This window comes from Cyclopterus lumpus, chromosome 9 (genome assembly GCF_009769545.1).
Source record: "Cyclopterus lumpus isolate fCycLum1 chromosome 9, fCycLum1.pri, whole genome shotgun sequence".
Classification (NCBI taxonomy): domain Eukaryota; kingdom Metazoa; phylum Chordata; class Actinopteri; order Perciformes; family Cyclopteridae; genus Cyclopterus; species Cyclopterus lumpus.
In genome coordinates this window covers 3,190,001-3,212,500 of record NC_046974.1, presented here as the reverse complement: position 1 = coordinate 3,212,500, position 22,500 = coordinate 3,190,001, and the positions used below count along the sequence as shown (strand labels likewise).

Sequence of the window (22,500 nt, the reverse complement as noted above, 5' to 3'; positions counted from 1 at the left end):
ATGCATGAGATGAATGTCCAGTCGACTGTCTCGGCTCCCCTCTTCCTCTGTAATTACCGATGCTGTGGTGGACTCATCAGTTGGAAGTGTGTGTGTGTGTGTGTGTCTATGTGTGTGTGTCTGTATGTGTGTGCTCGGCGTTGTGCTGTGAAGAACAACCTTTATCTCAGGCTGAGGTCAAGACTTTTTCAGGCCTGTTGTACAAAATGTCCCCCGACATGTTGGTATCAGCAGGTAGTTATTTGTCCAGAGATTTAGAGTTTAGACTGACATTCCTCACACATTATTTTTTTAACCAAAAATAGTCTCAATATCGAAAGAGCTTAATCAGGAAGTAGATGGTATAACTGCAATTTAGTTTTACAAGTTCAATAAATGTCACTTTAAACTGACAATAAATTAGTATTGTATCATCGGATCAACATATCGGATCGTCATATAGGATCATCGGATCGTATTGACGTATCAGATCGGATCGTCATATACTATCATCGGATCGTATTGACGTATCAGATCGGATCGTCATATAGTATCATCGGATCGTATTGATGTATCAGATCGGATCGTCATATACTATCATCGGATCGTATTGATGTATCAGATCGGATCGTCATATAGTATCATCGGATCGTATTGACGTATCAGATCGGATCGTCATATACTATCATCGGATCGTATTGATGTATCAGATCGGATCGTCATATACTATCATCGGATCGTATTGACGTATCAGATCGGATTGTCATATAGTATCATCGGATCGTATTGACGTATCAGATCGGATCGTCATATAGTATCATCGGATCATATTGACGTATCAGATCGGATCGTCATATAGTATCATCGGATCGTATTGACGTATCAGATCGGATCGTCATATAGTATCATCGGATCATATTGACGTATCAGATCGGATCGTCATATAGTATCATCGGATCGTATTGACGTATCAGATCGGATCGTCATATAGTATCATCGGATCATATTGACGTATCGGCTCGTCGTATTGCATCATCGTAACATCTCTTTGTGTCCTATCTTCGGGCGTTATCATCGTATCGTAGGACAAGATAACAACGCAGACGTTATATTGTTCTCTGCAATTTACTAGAAATGAAACGTGCAGAGATCGAGATGCAAACCGAAAGCACCAGAAATGCCGCCAAAATCACCAGCGTGCTGCCTGTAATTTTTCTGGATTATTGTGTGACTGTCTTCGACCAAATAGCAAAAGGTTCTTTCTTTTTCACTCTTTCTATCTCACTCTTTTAGTGCAGCAGTTGGGAGTCTGGTGGTGCGGTGGGGGAAATGTCAATAACATTGAAAAGGGATCTTTTGTTAATATCGAGTACCGATACTGCTGACAAACGTCCCATGACCATTGGAAAGTCCCACGCCGGCAGCACTACGTTTTCTGGAGTTCCTCCAACCTGGTTCCTTCAAAAAGCCTGGTCCCATCTTCCAGTATGACAAGGGGACTTTTTTCATGTCCTCATCATGTGCACAGCAGATTTTAAAATCCCCATTCCTTTTCTTTTCAAAGTCCATATCGTCATTGTGAGATGCGTTCAGGAACATTGAACTCCCAGGACAGTTTAATTGGGTTTGGTCACAGTTTCTGTTGTTTTCTGAGTTCCTCTGTCATCTGACTCCCTGAAGAAATGGAAGTCCCCATTTTGAAGGGAAACTTTTTCAAAGTATGTCACCATAGTAACTGTTTTTGCTTGACACCAACTTTGAGGAAGCTAGTTTCCCTTCTGTGTCCACACGTTGTGCTATTTGTAATGCTAAGGGAAACTAAACACAACTTATTGGTAAGACAGCTAATAAGAGAATTCTTTTAAAACAAGCTTCATATGGCCACTGATGGACGAAGTACCCAGAGGAAATACTACAGCACGCATGTTACAATTAAAAGTCCTGAATCAAAATGTTGCTAAAGTATGAAAGTATTAGCAGAAAAACAAACTTAAAGTATGAAAAAATAAAATTCACATCGTGCAGAACTTCTTTTTTTATTGTGATATATATATATACTGTAAATATAATATTTATCACTATACTGGATACATTCAAAATCACATATACATAAACATATACATTTTTTAATGTAGAAATAAACTAGCAACTCTACGTTTTAAGTAAGTGTAGTCCAGTAAAAAGTGCAATATGTACCCCTAAGATGTAGTGAAGTATAAGTATAAAGTGGCTTAAAATGCTCCCTTCGGGTCCTACTTTACTTGAGTAAATGCACGACATCGCTGTAAACAAAGCGACTGTAAATGCCGCCGACATTCTCTCTTGAGATTACTGTTAAACTCGTTCCAAGTCACTCTGTAACGGAACAAAAGCTGAAAGCTCAAAATGCAAATGTCACTGCAGGAAAGCAACTGAAAACTGAATACCCCCCCCCCCCCTTCCTTCTTCCCCCTCCCCTCCTCAACCTATAATTGCTGTGTTTGTGGATGAAAGGCTGAGGAGATGAACCGGTGTAATGGAGGAACACGAGAAACACCTTAATGCTCCCGGCAGACACCCAGAGAATGCACAAGACGACCCATTAGCGCCTCGCAGCCTCTTGAGGGCCCGTTTCCTCCCGACACCGGTGCCCTCGTATTATTCAAAGTTGAGACCAATGTGCGGCCCCCGGGGGGCGTGTTCACGCGTAACGTTACAATGCATCTTCACTGCATGCGGACAGATTTAAATACGAGTGCGGCTTCGGCCCCAAAAATGCACGTCGCAAGCATCGGAGGTTTGAGTGCTTTTACTGTGTTATTTCTATTTTCAATTAAAAAAACTAAATGACATATATTCTGATGCCAGGTGTGAAGCCAGTTCAAGTCTCACCTGGAACAATGTTAAAATCTGTATATATATATATATATATATATATATATATATAACCGCGTACGAGAAACGCGTTCTAGACAAAAAGCACCGCGTACAAACGTTCAAGGGATCAACAGAGAGCCGAAGCCCCGCCCCAACAGAGAGCCGAAGCCCCGCCCCTTAACGATGGGCCGCCAACGAAATAACTTAAAAACGAATAACTTTTTGATAGTGTTTGTATTACACGATGTGTGTGATGTTAGACAACTTAAAAGATGAACTTGCGCGTCAAAAAAGTTTCAACGACTGGAAATCTGTCGTTAGAAAGACGACACAACCAAAAGTCTCTCTACAAAGCTACGAAGCCTTGTGGGTTTCGTAATCATGGATGTACTCGCACGTACAATTGGTGTTGCTTGTTCTTTTGAGTCCCGACTGGATAAAATCACATTTGTGGGTGGATATAGCTAAGTATTCTAGCTAGCTAGCTAGCTAGCTAGCAAGCCGTGACGACAAATCTAAGACAAACTGAGACTTTCTTGACTTTTCGTCTTTCGCAATTGATCCCACGGGGGTGGGGTGGTGTGGGGGGGGGGCACAGAAGGGTTGCCTCTCTATACTGCACACCAGTTTGTACTCTACGCATGATCTGCAGGACCAACAGTAGAACCGCATCCTTCGCAATAGGAATGTGCAGTCGAAGGCTGAGCCGGGTTACACTTCACAACACTGCACTTCCACACATTGCATCACGGCTCCGTCAAAGGTCGCACATTATATTCGCCAAAAACTCGTTGGAATGAATATTCTACAACGCACATTACCAGATAAATATACTGCACATTAAAAAAAAAAATAAACTCATAGGATCCTTCTTAGATGCAATAACATAAAACGTTAATGATCCCAGAGGAGATATGAATAATTACAGGATCTGTAAAGATAAAAAAAAAAAAAAAAAGTAGGGCAAATGAGCATTTTCAATTGAGGCAAAAAATAATTTAAGAATATGTAACATTTTATGCAAATATGTGCAAATTAGTTTTATGGGGGGAGATATTGCGCAATAAAAACGACACGGGAGAAATTAGTGCAGAACATAATGTAATTATTACATTAGTTTGTTTGTCATGTTTGTCATCATAGTCTTTTTATTTTATTATTATTTCTGTATCAATTTATTCACTGCTCACACGAACTCCGCCACGCGTGGCGCGCCGGATGTGACGTCACCCCCCGGAAGAGAGCAACCGTCGCTGTTGCGCGTCTGTCCGTCGGGAGGGGGGATTGTTTACATCTCCACGCAGCCCGATTAAAGAAACATGAATCCCCCGATGATCAACTCGACCAGCTCCGTTTCCACGACCAAAAGTAAGAATCCTTCACTCAGCCGACGGGTTTTATTTGTTGTTTTTCACGGCGGCGGAGCAATGCTAACGTTAGCTGTGTTTTTAGCCTCCCACTTCCGGGTTCACGCGAGTATTAAAGCTGCTGAACCGTTCGCTGCTAATTATCCTGTTTGCACGAGGACATCCTGAATGTTCAACTGTTATATTAGACTTATATACATATACTCTTGTATATCGTTATATTATACTTATATATATACTCTTATATATCGGAATCAGCTCCTCACATGGAGGCTGTCACACTGTAAGTAATGTGAGACCACGTGACCTCTGCTAGAGGTGGACATGAGGTACATTGTCTTTTTAAGTTATGTTATTATTAAGTTTAGTCCCTACTGTGTTATGAATGGGGATCAAGTAGCTCATGTAGTCTTTATTTTACTGCATTATTATGTATATTCCGTGTATAAATACTGCCACACTCCTAAATATTAAGCTGAATTCTCCCTTTTCAGACTTGTGTATCATCGTTACCCCCAAAACTGCATAATGCATGTAGTTTTGGGATCACGTGTGACGTAGAGACTGAACGTGTAGCTGCTGCTCTGCTGTAGTTGTGCAGACGGCGATTTAGTGTTAATAAAAACATCAGCACGCAGTTTTAGAGAGACGATGTATTAAGGCGTCATTCTGGAAGAAGGCTCTTCTAATATATTTAGAAAAGTAACACCACAACCAGCTGCTGAGTGTATTATTATATTTGCACGCACTCCATTTGATTGAAGTAACATTAAATTGAACATTTAACGATGAAAAACATAACGGCCGTGTGTCCTCTGTGTGCGCAGGGAAGCGAGAGGCCGAGCGCTCCGTGAACTGGACGGTGGAGGAGACCCAGGTGCTGCTGTGCGCCTGGAGCGACGAGCGCATCCAGCAGAGCCTGGCGGAGAACCTGCGCAACCGGCACGTCTTCAAGCACCTCTCGTCCCGCATGAGCGAGATGGGTTTCTCCCGGAGTCCGCACCAGTGCCGGCTTCGCGTCAAGACCCTGAAGGCCAACTACGCCCGGGCCAAGCTGCAGAGGAGCGTCGACGGCTCGCAGCCGTGCACGTTCAGATATTTCCCCGAGATGGACGCGGTCCTGGGCCGGAGGTCGGCGGGAGGGGACGGCGGGGGGCAGCAGTATTTTGTGTCTCCGGAGCGGATGGCGGCGGCGGCGCCGGATATACATTCGAACACCGAGGTCGGCGAACGGCGTTTGGGTTCTTTGAGGGCGGGGAGACGGTGTCCGAGCTCCTCGGAGGAGACGGGGGGCCACCTGTCGTGGCAGCTCGACTCCGAAGTCAAGCTGGAGGACGGAGAAGACTCGACGGACGAGTACGAGTTCAGCAATTCGGGATTCCCACAGCGACACCACAACATTTATCTGGAATCATCCATCCGTCGTGAAATGACGGGTACGTACCGCGATTATCATGTAAAAAGGAAAATGAGACGTTAAAAATTAGGATTTGTTCAAGTTGACCAAGATTTTAATATCCACTTGTTTACTATATCATAGTCTTTATTAAATGAGCAACACAGTAATTAAGTTTCATAATAATATAAATAAATAAAAAATACTGTTTAAGGTCAGCAACTCTAGACTGCGCCAGAGATAGAATCTAAATGCAGCAATAATGCAGTTCTCAATATCTGCATTGTCTTTAATACTCGTGCAGTATAGTAGCTGGAACCAGAGAAAGTTTGAATTATTTAAAAATACTGATGTACTCGTATGAATCCATTAATTGACTGTTTAATCTACACAGGTAACCTTGTCATAATAATCTAATCTCTGTATTTGTCCTGTTTCATAGGTGCACTTGTGGAAAACTGCCTGAGCCCTCCTTCCCTACATGTCGTACCTCCTCCGGCTGCTCCTCCTTCTCCCCCTCTCACCCAGCCCGCCGCCTCCCCTCTCCCCGCGGCGCCCCCGGATCCGACCCCCAACACCCCCCCAGCCTCGGCCCCTCGCCACCCAGAGTCCTCCTGCCTCAAGCACCTGTCGGAGGGCTTCCAGCGGCTGGCGGCGGACACGCGGGGCCTGCTGCTGCAGCTGGAGAGCCAGCGGCAGGAGCAGGCCCGCTGGCACCAGGACCTCCTGGCGCAGTGGCTGCAGCGGGAGGAGCGCCGGCAGAGCGAGGCGGCCGAGAGGGAGGAGAGGAGGGAGAAGGCCCGCATGGAGCACGAGATCAAGGTCCTGGAGCTCCTCACCGGGCTCGCCAGAGAGCACCGGTGTCAATGCGGAGGTGGTCAGGCAGTCACCGAGGCTCCAGCTGGTCCGAACCACAGCCTGGAGAAAGGAGGGAGTTAGGAGGCGCCGAGGGTTTCCTTATTCCCCCCCCCTCCCACCCGCACAGTGTGGAGAAGTATTCAAGCTCAGGAGGAACCGGATGACAGCACTGATGACACTCAGGGTGCCTTGGATTTAGCCTTAAATCCAGAGGGATATTTTTAATCCAAACCAAATTCAGGAAGAAAAAAAAAACTCAAAAACATCCCCGGGGACGTTTGTGAGTGAGATGATTGACAGGTGTCAGTCGGGCTCTTGAGATGTTCGAAAGAAGAAATTGACAGTTGAAGTGTGAAGATTTCTTAGGTTTCACTTGATTGCACCAAATGTAACAGAAACTTGTTTCATGCACTTTTTATAGAAATTAAAAAAAAAAAAAAGGTGATATTTTCAACCGGTTTCTTTTTGCCTTCGGGCTCGAATGGAAACGTCTTCATCTCGTTGAGAGTTGCCCGTATTGACGCGTTGCTCGAGCAACGACTTCCTTACATCTGCCCGTCTGCACTCACACCGAATCGGGCGTTTGAGGCCGTCGGCGCGGGTATATGAAATAGAAGCACATTTAAATGAATCTAAAAAAGTGTATAAAATAGAACATTTTAATAAAATGTGAAAAATAATAACATTTAAAATAAAAAAGTCTTTTAAAAAAATAAAACCTAGATATAAAATAGAAGATAATTGAAATGAATGTGGAAAAAAAATAAATATCATAGCATTGAAAAAAATGTTACTTAATGTAAAAAAAAAAAAAAAAAGATGCATATAAAATAGAAGGACATTTTAATTCCCAAAAATATTATAGTATCTAAAAAATAAAATCTAGATATAAAATAGAAATGAATGTAAAAAAAACAAAAACATTAAATATCGCAAAAGTTAAATTAAAATAGCATTGAACTTAATGTAAAAAAAGAAAAAAAAGATGGATATGAAATAGAAGGACATTTTAATTCAATGTGAAAAAATACCCCCCAAAAAAAGTTACATATTTCCGAATGTCAAAGAGCTGCGCAGTCAAACATGTTTGTCCGTGAGCTGTGATCCGTCTGTAAATTCCTGAAGCCCGTCTTCATCCTCCCTGTACGGGGAGGAGTGCAGCACAAACATCCAGTCAGTGTTTATTTATTCCCCCGTGGGAACATTTTGACATCTAGCACATCAGACTGGAGAGAGAGAGAGAGAGAGAGAGAGAGACCTTCAGCACAGTTCTGATGCTGCAGTGTGTCTCTCTCTCTCTGATGTTAATGAAGCTTTGGGCATATTGCACCTTTTTTTTTTACTGGCTGGTCTGATTTTGTTCTTTTTGCTGTTAAAGCCGTCGTGCCCTTTTTCTTTGATGGGACTCTTTCTTGTCTTCCGGCTGTACACTCTTCATGCATGCTGCCCCACGCCGACTGTTACCTGGATAGACACACCTGGGAATCTTTTCCACTCAACCCTGGAGCGACGGAGCGTGAACGAGTCCCAACTCTTCCTTCCGCTTTTAATAAATGCTCATCAACACCGGTCAGGCCAGTATTCTGTTATACGGACACGTCAACGAATCCCTTTTTTAAAAGTTCAAAACAACAACAATGACAGTTTCTGCTAACACGTCTGTGTCTCCTGAGCCGGTCCAACAAAAACAATCATTTAAAACACACAGTGAGCTACATGTTCCTACATTACTATGAACAAAAACAATCATTTAAAACACACAGTGAGCCACATGTTCCTACATTACTATGAACAAAAACAATCATTTAAAACACACAGTGAGCTACATGTTCCTACATTACTATGAACAAAAACAATCATTTAAAACACACAGTGAGCCACATGTTCCTACATTACTATGAACAAAAACAATCATTTAAAACACACAGTGAGCCACATGTTCCTACATTACTATGAACAAAAACAATCATTTAAAACACACAGTGAGCTACATGTTCCTACATTACTATGAACAAAAACAATCATTTAAAACACACAGTGAGCCACACTGTTGCACTGGGTGACATGTTCCGACATTACTATGAACATAAACAATTGAGTTAAGTTTGCCCCTAAAATTCTCACCAGAAAACCACCAGGTGGATCAATCCACCGGTGAAAATAGTCCCCGACCAAATCTCCTATTTCCTCTCGGTTTGGCGACGCGAACGTCCGGCACAAAGTCCCGTTTCTTTACGTTTCTTTACGTTTCTTCATATTTCTTTACGTTTCTTTACGTTTCTTCATATTTCTTTACGTATCTTTACGTTTCTTTACGTTTCTTCATATTTCTTTACGTATCTTCCCGTTTCTTTACGTTTCTTTACGTTTCTTCATATTTCTTTACGTATCTTTACGTTTCTTCATATTTCTTTACGTATCTTCCCGTTTCTTTACGTTTCTTTCCGCTTCTTTACGTTTCATCACGTTTCTTCCTGTTTCTTCCCGTTTCTTCATGTTTCTTTACGTTTCTTCACGTTTCTTCATATTTCTTTACGTTTCTTCATGTTTCTTTACATTTCTTCATGTTTCTTTACGTTTCTTCACGTTTCTTCATATTTCTTTACGTATCTTCCCGTTTCTTTACGTTTCTTCCCGTTTCTTCATATTTCTTTACGTTTCTTCCCGTTTCTTCATATTTCTTTACGTTTCTTCACGTTTCTTTGCGTTTCTTCCCGTTTCTTTACGTTTCTTCACGTTTCGTTTCTTCATATTTCTTTACGTTTCTTCACGTTTCTTTACGTTTCTTCCCGTTTCTTCACGTTTCTTCACGTTTCTTTACGTTTCTTCCCATTTCTTCCCGTTTCTTTACGTTTCTTCACGTTTCGTTTCTTCACGTTTCTTTACGTTTCTTCACGTTTCTTCACGTTTCTTCGAGTTTCTTCGAGTTTCTTTACGTTTCTTCACATTTCTTTACGTTTCTTTACGTTTCTTCACGTTTCTTCTTAAAGAAGTGGAAAACAATTTTGTCTCCTTGCTCCTTTTTATTTTCCGTCGTTCAAAGACGAGTTGCAAAAACACAAAAAAATCAGCTTTCGTGTTGGAACGTCGCGAGCTGCAGGTATAAAAGTGTCGATGTAGATTCATTCTTTATTACTCGCTTCGGTTGAAATGAAAGCGAAAGAAATTAAAGAACGACCGCACTAATGACTGCAGGAGCGCCGCTTCAAAGGATTTAATACGTCGGAATATGATTATATTTATATGTGTATATATATATTTATATGTATGTATATATATGCATATGTATATATATTTTTGTTATATTTATTTATATATATTGATATATATTTATATTGATATATATTTATTTATATAATATTTATAAATATTGATATATATATATATTTAGTTGTGTTGGGGACAGAAAGAGACTCGGCTCTACCGTTTCATTTCTTGAGACTTTTTGGCTGATAGAATCTGTACAAAACTATAATTAGTTTCTGTCGGCTGTCACGAAGCTCCAGTTTACATGACCTGTGTGAGAGTGAAAGAGAGATGGAGATGGGAATAAACGCACTAAACACACACAGATTTTGGGGGGGGGGGGGGGGGTGCTAGTTATGGCTGCATGCTCAAGGACCTCTCGTGGGTGGAGGTGACGCACACTTTCTCACAACACCCGTTTATCGACCGTTTTTATTCTGCCTATTTACTGCCTGCTGAGTCCTGACTGGTGAGGACACAGCTGAGTGCATCGCCGACCCCCAGCCAGTCAGATCAACAGGGGGCGGAAACAGTTTGCACATTCTTACTGTTTTGGACGATGTGATTGGCTCACACGTAATGAAACTACGAGTAAACACCCTGCTGAGTACCTCTTGGCTCATTTGTATGGTTTTGGACGATGTGATTGGCTCACACGTAATGAAACTAGGAGTAAACACCCTGCTGAGTACCTCTTGGCTCATTTGTATGGTTTTGGACGATGTGATTGGCTCACACGTAATGAAACTACGAGTAAACACCCTGCTGAGTACCTGTCGGCCGCTGCTCTGGGTTTCACTTTTCTTTATTTTTTCCAACGGTGCGTTAACTTGACTACCTGTAGACAGACTGCCGACTACCTCTCAACTCATTTGCATTGTATTGTCTTGGACGATGTGATTGGCTAATGAAACTACCTCGCCGCTGCTCATTGCCCAAGCCGCAGCGCGAGTTTACCTTTTGTGGGTTTTGGGCACGATTTTTGACGAAGTGTATTAAGCGACATTCAGGATTAATTGTTTGTTTTTTTAACCTCGGGGATCCCCGAACTTTCAAATATGTTTTAAAATGTTTCATTTATCCAAGGCGAGACACATTTGTGTTTTTACTGCACATTTTATTTAAAATAAACTACGTGTGATTTACTCACAAGAGAAGGGAAAACACACACACACACCCACACACCCACACACACACACACACCACTCTAAAGCTACCAAAGAACCACATGTCACCACACACACATAAGACAGAAGTGCTGCATTGTTATGTTTCTTCTTTTTGGGGGATTTAGATCGGCCAAATGAAGCAATCTGACTGAGAATCGAAACCTGCAAGAGGGAAGAGTGAGAACGATGCAGATGGAAAGAGTTTAAGATAGAGGAAAGAGAAACGAAATAGAGAGAGGAGGGGGAGGATGAGAGAGAGAGGGAGGGGGGTGTTCTCTCCTCTGATTGGCTGCTGCCTCTCGCCTCACAATAAAGTCTTGATGCTGCGCTCCGCGGCTCAGACACACCGGAGAAGGGCGGCGGAGCAGCAGCAGCCGGAGCTGTCATTCACTTCATGCGGACTCTTCTTCCTCTTCTTCTGCCCCGGAACGATCCTCGACTCGACCCGTTATGCTTCCCCACGCTCGCACCTGAACGATGCCGCAGTGAGGGCACCGGAGGACCGCCGGGTTTATTCAAATAGAACAAGGAAAACAAGTCTCGGCTGTTGAACGGCGTTTTTTTTTTTGTTTTTGTGTGTGCATCATTTCTGGAAAAGGATACGATCTTTTTTTAAAAAAAAATTTTTTATTCGCACCTGGATTACAACTTTGTGAGGTGAGCCGCGCGCGCATCGATCGTGGGAATATTGAAGTGTTTTGTCCCCGGAATGTTGCGCAGCTCGTGCGCAGCCTCTCAGAGATGCGCGCAGGTGGCGGAAGGAGCGCTCAATTTAATTTTATTTATTTATTTAAAAGAATTTAAAAGCTCTTTTCTGCAAAATAATAATAAATTAATATAAGATGCTCTAGTTTATAGTGTTTGAATCGAGCCTTTTTATTGACCTTTTTTTATTTATTTGATTACAATCTGTTCTCTCCAGGATCAAAACAAATAAGTAATAACACCATTATACAATATGTATGCGTGTATTTTCATTTTCCCAAATAGTATGTGACCCATAAAAGGTTTTTTTTAGATCAGTGTCAATGGCGGACTATTTTAAAACCACTACCTTCAGTTTAAGAGGATTCCCCCGCCCCCCCCCCCCCTCCCCCTCCTCCTCCTCCGCACAGAGAGCGAGGGATCAGTGAAGTTAATCCCGTGTCTCTCCTGAGCTCCTCGGCCTCTCCTCCTCGGGCTTCTCGCCGTGGAGCACCGGGCTGTCCTCTAATGTGCTGACAAGTGAAATCCGTTTATTGGCGATTTGTTGGCAGGACTCCGGCCGGCTGACAGTAAGGGGGGGGGGGGGGTTGTGGTGGTGCTCTGTCTGTGCAAATGCGGACAAATGGATGCCTGGTGGGGGGGGGGGGGGTACATGGGTTATTGGCAGTCACAGGTATTTCATATAAGTGTTGATGCAACTATGTGGGATGCAGTGTTTTTAATCTCTTCAGACTGTGCAAAAGGTATTGATTTATGCACACCACGAGCTAAATCCTGTAGATGCTCACCTTTTTGATCTCTGGAGCACTTTCTTGACTAAATTTGGTTGCAAAGTGAATGCTTTTTGTTGTTGGCATCATGTTGTTCCCGACGACGCGTCTGTTTTGAATGTGGGGGGAATCAACCGATTCAAGACTAAGAGACGGCTAAAAATAAACTTCCTTTTTACAACTAAATTCATCACCGTTTCAACACGGATGACTGTGCACCTCCTTTGAGACCTGCGCTTCGTCAAACCACTCCTTTATGGAGAAGTCAGGAATCTTCCAGTCCAGAGGCATTTTGAGTGACTCACTTTAATGGATTCGGCTTAATTTAAGATTCATGGGAAGAATCAGAAGTAGAAGCCATGACGCTGTTTCTGCTTTAGCGTCCCTCTGTTGCAGGGTGTCTGGGGGGGAGGGGGGGGGGGGGGTGATGGTGATGCCAGGTGACAGATTCCTGAATGGGAGCTGTGATGTTTACCACTCGCTGTCACAGCTGTCACATTAATGAGTCAACACACTGTTGGTGGAGCAGCACTCGGGTGTGGAGGAGGTCAACGAGGGTTGAGAGAGATAAATATGTCTTCTCCGGTCTGAATGTTCTCCTTTAAGACATGAAGACCCCAAGTCTTTTGGTCAAGGTACTATGCGTGACTTGCTTGAGACAAACTTGGACAAAATGACTTATGACTACCTTGAGATTTGGACCAAATAATCTGGGACTACCTTGAGACTTGGACCGAATGACTTGGGATTTGCTTAAAATTTGGACCAAATGACTTGGGACTACCTTAAGACTTGGACCCAATTACTTGGTACTACCTTGAGACTTGGACCAAATGATTTAGGACTACCTTGCGACTTGGACCCAATTACTTGGGACTTCCTTGAGACTTGGACCAAATGATTTAGGACTACCTTGCGACTTGGACCCAATTACTTGGGACTTCCTTGAGACTTGGACCCAATTACTTGGGACTACCTTGAGACTGGGACCCAATTACTTGGTACTACCTTGAGACTTGGACCAAATGACTTGGGACTACCTTGAGACTTGGATCAAATGACTTGGTACTACCTTGAGACTTGGAACACATGCTTGTGACTTGCTTAAGACTGGGACCATATGGCTTTGGACTTAATTGAGACTTAGACCAAATCCCTTGGGACTTGGCTCATTTGAGACTTGGACCTCATTATTTGGGACACTCGTCTTGGTAACAACAAGATGTGGTGCTTTCCCCACGTTTCTAGTCCCCCTCCTTGATCTCAGCCCTTTTGGACAGGTGTATTTCATTCTAACTTCATAGTCCTCAGCCTAGTGTACTTGTAAGTGCTGCCACTTCTTTATTTAGATGACTTCCATTATCCCACTGTGGTCTCTCCTCTGCCCCGTGCAGCCACTCCGCTATTTCTACGCCCTCATTTCCTCAAGCCATGGATGATTGAGATTCCTCATGGCTTTTAAAGTGTTTACACAGGGGGGGGGGGGGAGAACTGTTGATGCCCTGTTAGTCCCTCAAAGTTTTTTTTTTGGTCTTCGGCTTCTTCCAGCTTCCCGTTACACTCCTTTGCTTTGATACGTGCGCTCCTCGGTGGCTTGCAAGTCAATTCCTCGGGCAACAAATGGCACCAGGGAAGTGCTTAAACGTCTCTGCAACCACGGGAATGTGTGTGTGTGTGGTGTGTGTGTGTGTGTGTGGTCAGGCGTTTTCCTTTACAGCCCTCTCAGCCTCCGTCGGGGCTTTGATGGCCCAAATGTGTCCAATTGGCTTGTGGCGTTGATGGCGCTGCAGCCTGAAGGTAGTTTCACCTAAACACCAGGGTTTTTTACTCCTGATACGACATTTACCCCCTGGGGGGGGGGCGGGGGGGCTTTTTAAGATGCTGCTCTGTTGGAAAACTTCCCCGCAGGAGGCAGAAAAAAAAGGAGAAATACTTTGACATTTCTGTAACCTTTCAGTGAAACTCATGTTACAACACATGATCACGTCTTTTAGTTTCATTTCTAAGATGCCTGTGTTTCTCGAGACTTCCTCAAGAAATACCTGAGACTCGCTGCCTCGTGACGATCAGCAGTTTCGGCAATAAACCCCCCGAAAAATGCCAGAGTTTGATTATTCAAAGAAAATTTATTTTAGAAAAAACTCCTTGTTCCGAGAAATTACCCAAAAGCAACAACTTGTAGCTTTTATTTCTTTTCAGCCGAGTACAAACAAAAACATCTTCTGAGCACAAACGGACAGAAATTTGAACATCCTCTGTCTTTAAATCCAATTTAAGTCGAAAACCAGACTTCTTGTTTTACACGTTGAGGCAGATGGCTGCACCCACACAGCCAGGAAGTCTATAATTAATACCATCTATCCAACCTAACCCCCCCCCCCCCCATATAAAGAGGCAAGCTGTGGCATGTTGTTTGTTTACATTCTTCTGCCACCCAGCCGGCAGCCACGTGAAAACCAACGGCAATGCCCCCCCCCCCCCCCCCCCCCCCCCCACACACACACACACACACTTCTTTCACCGTGTGTGTGTATTCTGCCATCCAAGGTTCACCAACTAAACTGGCCGATACAACTGGTGTCACCAATGAGACTTTTGTTCCTACAAATGCAGATTACAATCATGGATCAACTCTATTTTTGCAATATTAATTCATGCTTCATACGTGGCTTTGGGTGGGGGGGGGGGGATTTAAATGAAGGAAAGCTGCAAGCAAAAATAATTCTAAATACTAAAATTACTTAATTTGACCAAACCATCCACTCCACACCTCCTTTTTTTGTATTTTTAAATGTTGTGGTAAGAAAAGCGAGCGTGGGATAGGGGGGGGGGGGGGGGGGGGGGAGGGCTGGTGGTTTTAGATCCCAGCTGGGACCCGTTCCCAGAGCTCGATCACCTGCTGCTGCTGTTGCTCTTCATCCGAGACCCCAGCGGTTGGCTTGGAGCCGCTCGGTGGACGGCAGATGTCCGTGGTCTTAAGTTCAACCAAATAAACCCTCATTGACGTAAACAAAGAAGCCCAAACCAGTTGACTTTTAGCAGGGTGTCCCTCCTCGGGGGGGTGGGGGGGTGGGGGGGTGGGGGGGGTGACACACATGGTGCAGCAGATGCTCTGACTCCTCTCGCTCGCCTTTCTCATGGAAATGTGCACGGCCGTCTGGCTGAATAATAGCGATGGTCCGTGTGTGCACGTGTGCATTGTGCAGCGGTGTGTGTGTGTGTGTGTGTGTGTGTTTGTGTGTGTGTGTGTGTGTGTGTGTGTCTGAAAGTGGAGGGGTGGGTTTGCCTCGTGTGGTCGGAGGCTTTAAGTGGACTTCTGAATAAACGTGTTGATTGAGGGCATCTCGTATGGAACTGTTTGCCTTTTTTAAAGGTTAATAAGCTCTTCTGTGTTAGAAAGCGTTGTTGTTGATTCCCTCTCTGCTCTGTTGTTGATTCCCTCTCTGCTCTGTTGTTGATTCCCTCTCTGCTCTGTTGTTGATTCCCTTTTCTGATTTCCTTTCGACGTCGTGAAGCCCGACATGTGTTCGCACTCCTGACGTTTAGATCTCCTGGCGTCCCTGGCAGCGCTGCACCTCCGAGGCTTCCTGACTTGGCTGACGGCCACGAGGGCAGCATATTGTCAAGTTGTGTGTGTGTGTGTTTGGAGGGTTGGGATTGTGTGTGTCTGTGTGTGTGTGTGTGTGTGTGTGTGAAAAGGCCCTTTGTGTATCCCCAGCCATACGTCTGCCTGGCATGGGATTGAGCCAAAGTGCCAGGTTCAGAGGTCAGAAGGCTGGCAGAGGAAAGTGTGTGTGTGTGTGTGTGTGAGCTTGTTGTTCTGTCTTTGTGAGGACCGGCGAGCCGTTTCAGAGGACTTTACGATGGTCCTCTGTTCTTTTTAACGGGCTGTTTGAGGGGCCACGGGGAGACGCCCCAGGCCACGTCGGGGAAATGTCGGGTGTTTCGTTGGCAGTAACTCGACGGGGTCTCGGCCGTGTTTCAGCCCACTCTTCCTCCTCTGGAGAGGAACTCCCGGTAGGAGGGAAGGTGATGGAAACCTCATGTTGATGCAGGTAGCGTTGGTGATGTCACACAACGGGTAGCGTTGGCGATGTCACTCAACGGGTAACTCAGTAAAACGTCTATTCTGGAGTTGTTCATTGTACCTGTGTACATGTGAACCTTCTGCTTTCTGGCTTTCTTTCTTTTTTCTTCTCTCTCTCTCTCTCTCTCATGCTTTTTGTGTCTCAACCACAGTTTGCATTTCAACTTTTTCAGTCAACCATTTGTGTAAATAAACTAAACCCAGAAACCTCAGAATGGATCCGGAGGAGGAACGGGTGCTGACTGCGTCCAAAAACCTTCTGTGTTTGTGTCTGAGAGCTATTTTTGATTTATTTTTTGTAATGTTCATGTTTGCATCAGCGTCTGCGGTGAGACATCCGAGTGTTGACCCCCCCCCCCCCCCCCCCCCCCCCCCCCCCCCCCCCCCCCCTCCCCCTCCTCTATCTCTGTTGCAGGACAACATGCCTCAGACTCCACCGTTCACCGGCGGCTACAACAAGAACCTGTACCAGACCAAGGAGGAGGGCTACTCCGGCCTCTACTACCATGACAACAACCTGGCGTCCGGGTCCCTGGAGGCCCTCATCCATCACTTGGTCCCAACTGTGGACTATTATCCAGATGTGAGTATTGTTGTTGTTGTTGTTGTTGTCTTCTAAACGTTTCTTTTTCCTTTTGCCGTTTCATCAGAGTAAAGTCGGAGTGCTTTCAGACCCTCGTGGTGCCAACGTCTCTTTCCTTTAATCTTTACCGTAAAATAAGTATTGAACACGGCATTAGTAAATATATAATAATATAATGTTATTGACATGACGTTTTCACCAGATGTCGGTAACCTAATCCGTATACATGCAAAGGAAACAAATACTAAAAATTAAGAAATTAAATTATGTGTAATGAATTGAAGTGACACTGGAAACAAATATCGAACACGCTTATTAATAACTTCATTTTTTATTTGTTTTGTTTTGCATGTATAATACATCTGGTGACAGCACCTTTAGAAATATGTTTTCTGGTGACGTGTTCAATATTTATTGTATTGCATGTTTGGTTTATTTATGCATCATTTCCCTCATCTTGAGGCCCAAATCTGGAAGATACGTGATCCATTTTAAAGTCCATACCGTCCTCAACGAGTTGTCCTTCTCCTCCGCAGAGGACGTACATCTTCACCTTCCTGCTCAGCTCTCGTCTCTTCATCCGCCCGCACGAGCTCATGTCCAAGGTGTGTCACCTGTGCGTGGAGCAGCAGCGGCTCGGCGATCTCCAAGCGGACAAGGTACCGACCCCGTCGAATCAGAAGGCCGCGTTGTGAACACGCCTCCTCGCGGTGGCGCCGGTATACTTCACGTGTGTGTTTTAAAATTTTTTTTAATATCTGCATTTCCAGATGAGAGTCCGGAAGATCGCCCCCAAGATCCTCCAGCTGCTGACGGAGTGGACGGAAACCTTCCCGTACGACTTCAGGGACGAGAGGATGATGAGGAGCCTGAAGGAGCTGACCCACCGGCTGGCCAGCGGAGACGAGGTCGGCCTTTTTTTAAATTATTGTTCTTGAGTCGGGTGACAAAAGAGAGATAACATGTTGTGGTGTCATCACAAGGTGGGGGATGTGAGTTTGTAGACCGCACGTGCAGCAAAGTTACACACAGGCAGATTTATTGTGCAGATAGCAGCAGTAGAGGAGGAGGATGGGGAGGGAGGGGGGGGCTCAGGCAACAAAGCACTTTTAGAGGCTGGCTTGAGTTGAGAGAAAAGCCCCATTGTTCATTAGCTTTGTGGCTTTTTGTCTTTTTGAATAGTTTCGGTGCTGCAGAGCTGAAAGTCGCCGGCTCAGGATCAACGTTTTTCACTCTGCATGTGCACGTTTAAAACACACGTGACGACCCAAAGTGATGACTTTTTAAAAAAAACATGAAGTCACACCCGTGTACCTCAATGGAAACGCACTATTTTCAGGGGAGAGGAGGACAGTTTCAGTCATGGAGATGTTTCTTGCTCTTACGTTCGTCTTTTAACACTCCAAATAGGTTTGGTTTAGCTATCTATCTATATATATATAGATAGATAGATAGATCCTTCACTTTACTCCAGTCTGGACCAATAAGTGTGTGTGTGTGTGTGTGGACTTTGTTAGAAACAGACAGTGATGGACGACACACATGTCCATCTGCCCCTCCTTCATTGCTAAACACCAAAACACCCACCTGCAGGTTTCACATGGCTCATCAATAGCACGAGTATTGATCTCGATTTAATCCAGAAATCAATACCTGTCTCACGTGACGACTGGACACATTTACAGCTCCCCATGTCCCCTCTGCATCCTAATGTGGATCTGAACTACGCCAATAAATGATTGCCCCCCCCCCCTCTCTCAGAAGTCCTTTAGAAAAGCATCTGCAGGAGTTTGGTAGTTTATTCCGGCCTGTTTGCCTTCTTGTTATCTAACCCGCCTGCTGGAAGCTGAATTGAAAGCGATGGCGCCCAAGAAGTCGCTGATGATCCCTCATCACACGGGCGATGTGTGTGTGTGTGTGTGTGTGTGTGTGTGTGTGTGTGTGTGTGCATAGCGATAGCGATAGCGATGAGCTTTGGGAGAGTTGGACCAGAAAGTTGGATCCAACTGGCTTTCAGTTTTTTCTGTTCTAAGCCATTTCACAGCATCCTCAGACCTCAGCAAACACATCTGGTTGGTCAAATGTGATCAAATCTACAAAGAATACCACGAGCGTTCCTCAACACATGGACCTTCCTTAAAGACCTTTTGTGGGAAACCTGACTGAGCAAGATGTCGCCCTTCAATGACCCCCGAATCAATCGAAAGTTTGACTACGAATGGTTCTTAGGGACGTTTGTGTGTCTCTCTCCAACACAAAGGTCCAACCAGAAGCCGGTCCCTGGGGGTGCAGAGTTAAACGGGCAGATTCTCCAGAGCGCTCTGGGAAAAGCTTTCTTTTTCTTTCTTAGTCCAGAATAGATGTCCCGAAACATCTGGTCAGAGTGGTGTCCAGACCGCACTCGAAACATTCCAGGACCTTGATCCCCCGTCAGAGGACTGTCATTATGGATGCGGTCGGGTATATAGGGAAAAAAACAGGCGCTCTGATCCTGATCTGCCCTCATTCGATGCTACCGAGTTCCCTCAAAATGTGCAGGTTGTTATTTTTCCCAGATACCACATTATATATCCACTTCAATGCCGGAGGCCGGGCAGATATTTTGGAGGAATGGTGCATACAGTAGTACCCTTTCATGACAGGTGACGCCTTGCTTGTGTTTCATATGTTTTGAGTTTTGAGTTCAACATCTGGTTCGGAGTCGGCCCCAATGAAAAGTTATCAAAGCATACTATGCACCTTAATTGTTCACGGGGGGGGTGTATGGTTGAGGGTAGAACACGTGGCACCGTAAGAACGTCCTATAAGAGAAGTTGTAATGCTCTTTGCACATTGAATCAGAACCCACGAGGCAGATTTCTCTCGTCCGGAAGATTTGAGACCCAAGTCCGACTTCAAGTAATAACAACAAGGACCAGAGACTCGACATCGGGTCATTCGTCCGATCTCAAAGATCTGTGTTGGGGACAATCGAGGCATTAAAAAAAATATTAAATTCGAGACGGTCCCAAAAAAAAAAGGCGTGATCGGGACATCCCGACATCGTGCTACCAGCGCATCACCGGTGGTTTTGGCTCATATTTCAGGCCCATCGTGACTTGGATGTGCGCGACCCCGCGGTGGGTCAGGTGGCGCTCCGCAGGAACCGAGCAGCCGTCTGCCACCTCGGGATCGCTGCCAGGGTCGACGGCGTTGGGAACAGCTAGTAACCACCCCTCCCCCACCCCTAACTCATACGTAACCGCCAACCCGTTGCTCGGAAATGTCCGGCGCGCTGTTGTCTCCGAGATCCGTGACTATATTTACCTCCGACCCCCCCCCCCCCCCCCCCCCCCCCCCCCCCCCCCCCCCCCCCCCCCCCCCGGGGGCAGATGGCTGACTTTGAAGTGGCAACTGGTGGCGAGTCTCAACTGTGATTATTGACGGCGTGTTTTCATCTCTTAGACCAAAAGCAACGTCGCCTTGGACGACATGATGTTTGACTTAAATCAATCAAAGAATAATTAATAGCCTTAAAAAACAGAACAAAGAGCCGATCCCTCGTGTGCACCTGGCCGAGGTGATTGATTCTGAAGGGTTGCAGGAGGAGGGTCGTGGTCGTGAGGTGGTCTCGTCACCACAGATTCATGCCGGTGGTTTTGGAAAGAGGCCACGAACGGGATCCCGCATGTAGAAAATCAAACGCACATGTCCCCCCCCCACACACACACACTCTCTATAGACCCTCTTATGAAACCTCTGTGCTAATCCGTGTCCGTGAGGGAACACTTAGCTAATTGTGGCCTGTTTTGGAGTCCAGGGGAAGGTTCAAAAGAGGACGGCCTCTCGACCTCCTTGAGGGTCTAGCGAGCCGAGAGTCTCCCCCCCCCCCCTCGGCCCCGGTTGGGCTGAGAGGCCTTAATGAGGCCGGCAGGAAGAGGCTCGCGGGATTCTTTGATGAACGCTCACATTCCAGACGGTCGCTCCGCGGCATCAGTTTGCAAAAGTTGAGTTTCTGCTGAGAGTTGGAGGTCATTCAGAAGTCCTCAGTGTTACTGAGAGAGAGAGAGAGTCTGTCAGGGAAGGAACATAACTGACTCCCTTCTTCCACCTCTCCTCTTCCCTTCCTTCCAGGTTTACAGGAAGGCGGTGGGCCAGATGAGCCAGGGTCTGATCCGGAGGCTGACGGTGCTCAGCCAGTACGAGGAGGCGCTGGTGAAGATCAACGCCACGGCGGCCGAGCGGCTGGCGGCTCTCAAGGCGAAGCCGCAGGCGTCCATCCAGAGAGACGTGCTGTCCATCTGCAACGACCCGTTCACGGTCGCCCAGCAGCTCACGCACATAGAACTGGTGAGAGCAGGACGTTGGTCCACAAGAGCCCTGTGGGTCGGCCAGACCGGGCCCAGAAGGTTCAAAAGAAATCTGTTCATCAATCATTTGTTGTCGACACGTCAAACCGAATTAAGATGTAAATGGCGCCCCCCCCCCCCCCGGTCCTCTTCCCCCCCCTGAAGAACAATCAGAAATGCTTCTCGCTCATATCGGCACAAAGAGAACGAGACCGAATCGATGCGGCGGAGGAGGAGGAGGAGGAGAACATGCTAGACGTTATGGATTAGAAATCAAGCCCGGCGGTTCGAGGTGAACCGGACGCCACGGCTCCGCCCACGCATTCCCCCCCCCCCCCCCCCCCCCCCCAAAAAAAAACAAATTGGTCAATCTGAAAAACCAGAGGTTAATCAAAGGGTTTGTTCCAGAATCCAAAAGGTTAAATTCCATTGAGAAGGGGGAGGATCGGGGGGGGGGAGTGAGGAGTGAGGAGTGAGGGGGGGGGGGGGGCGTTCAAAGTTCTCCTGCAACTGGGCTCCCCCACAAACCCCCAAAAATGTAGCGTGCGTCACTATACCGTGAAATCCTAGCTGATTAAAAAGTAAAACACTGTGTGGATCAGAGGAAGTTCACTTGCGAGACGGGGATGAAATCCCATGATGCATCACGGTTACCGGTGCTCCATTCATTATGTAATCGAGTCACGTCCTCTCGAGAAATATAATATTTTTTGCATAACGGGTTTGGCGAAGAATTAGCCTAAAACGTTGTTTTTTTTTGCAACCTTTTTTTTTAATGGAAATGCATCCGTCAATAATTTGGTTCTCCCTCAGACGCGATCCATTAAGGACCCTCGGCCCTAATTAGCTCTCGAACGGATTAAAGCGAGCCCGCGTTGCTGCAGACGAGCCGGAGGATAAAAAAAAAAAAGCAAAAGGAGCCGGGAAGTGGAGAACATCGGCCACCTTGAAGCTTCCCTCGAGGATTCCTCAAATGCCATTTTCTTAAATTTTAAAAGGTGTTCCGCGGCGTTCTGAACTAAAGATGCATTTATTCAAACGTTCCCCCTGTTCCTTCCTCTTTCAGGAGAGACTGAGTTACATCGGACCCGAGGAATTCGTCCAGGCCTTCGTCCAGAAAGACCCTCTGGACAACGATAAGGTAACCGACCGCTAA

At 45.6% G+C, this 22,500-nt stretch overlaps 3 protein-coding genes across 6 annotated transcripts in view; all 3 read left to right on the top strand.

The window, feature by feature from the left end:
- Nucleotides 1-22,500, top strand: part of LOC117736156 (E3 ubiquitin/ISG15 ligase TRIM25-like) — a 706,744-nt gene that overhangs the window by 195,566 nt on the left and 488,678 nt on the right. The window lies entirely within an intron of this gene.
- Nucleotides 1-22,500, top strand: part of rasgef1ba (RasGEF domain family, member 1Ba) — a 79,149-nt gene that overhangs the window by 44,957 nt on the left and 11,692 nt on the right. For 2 of the 4 annotated variants that reach the window (XM_034541279.1, XM_034541278.1), the window contains 5 exons: nucleotides 16,849-17,016; nucleotides 17,553-17,675; nucleotides 17,787-17,924; nucleotides 21,130-21,345; nucleotides 22,411-22,485. In XM_034541279.1, coding sequence (XP_034397170.1) covers nucleotides 16,849-17,016; nucleotides 17,553-17,675; nucleotides 17,787-17,924; nucleotides 21,130-21,345; nucleotides 22,411-22,485 — 720 coding nt within the window. Of the gene's footprint in view, nucleotides 1-11,201; nucleotides 11,529-12,774; nucleotides 12,982-16,848; nucleotides 17,017-17,552; nucleotides 17,676-17,786; nucleotides 17,925-21,129; nucleotides 21,346-22,410; nucleotides 22,486-22,500 lie in introns of those variants that run through there. The other 2 variants (XM_034541281.1, XM_034541280.1) reach the window with 2 other exon arrangements.
- Nucleotides 3,967-7,022, top strand: LOC117736168. Its single transcript, XM_034541291.1, has 3 exons — nucleotides 3,967-4,203; nucleotides 5,030-5,638; nucleotides 6,041-7,022. The coding sequence occupies exons 1-3, from the start codon at nucleotides 4,155-4,157 to the stop codon at nucleotides 6,535-6,537; spliced, it is 1,155 nt and encodes a 384-aa protein (XP_034397182.1). The 5' UTR covers nucleotides 3,967-4,154; the 3' UTR covers nucleotides 6,538-7,022.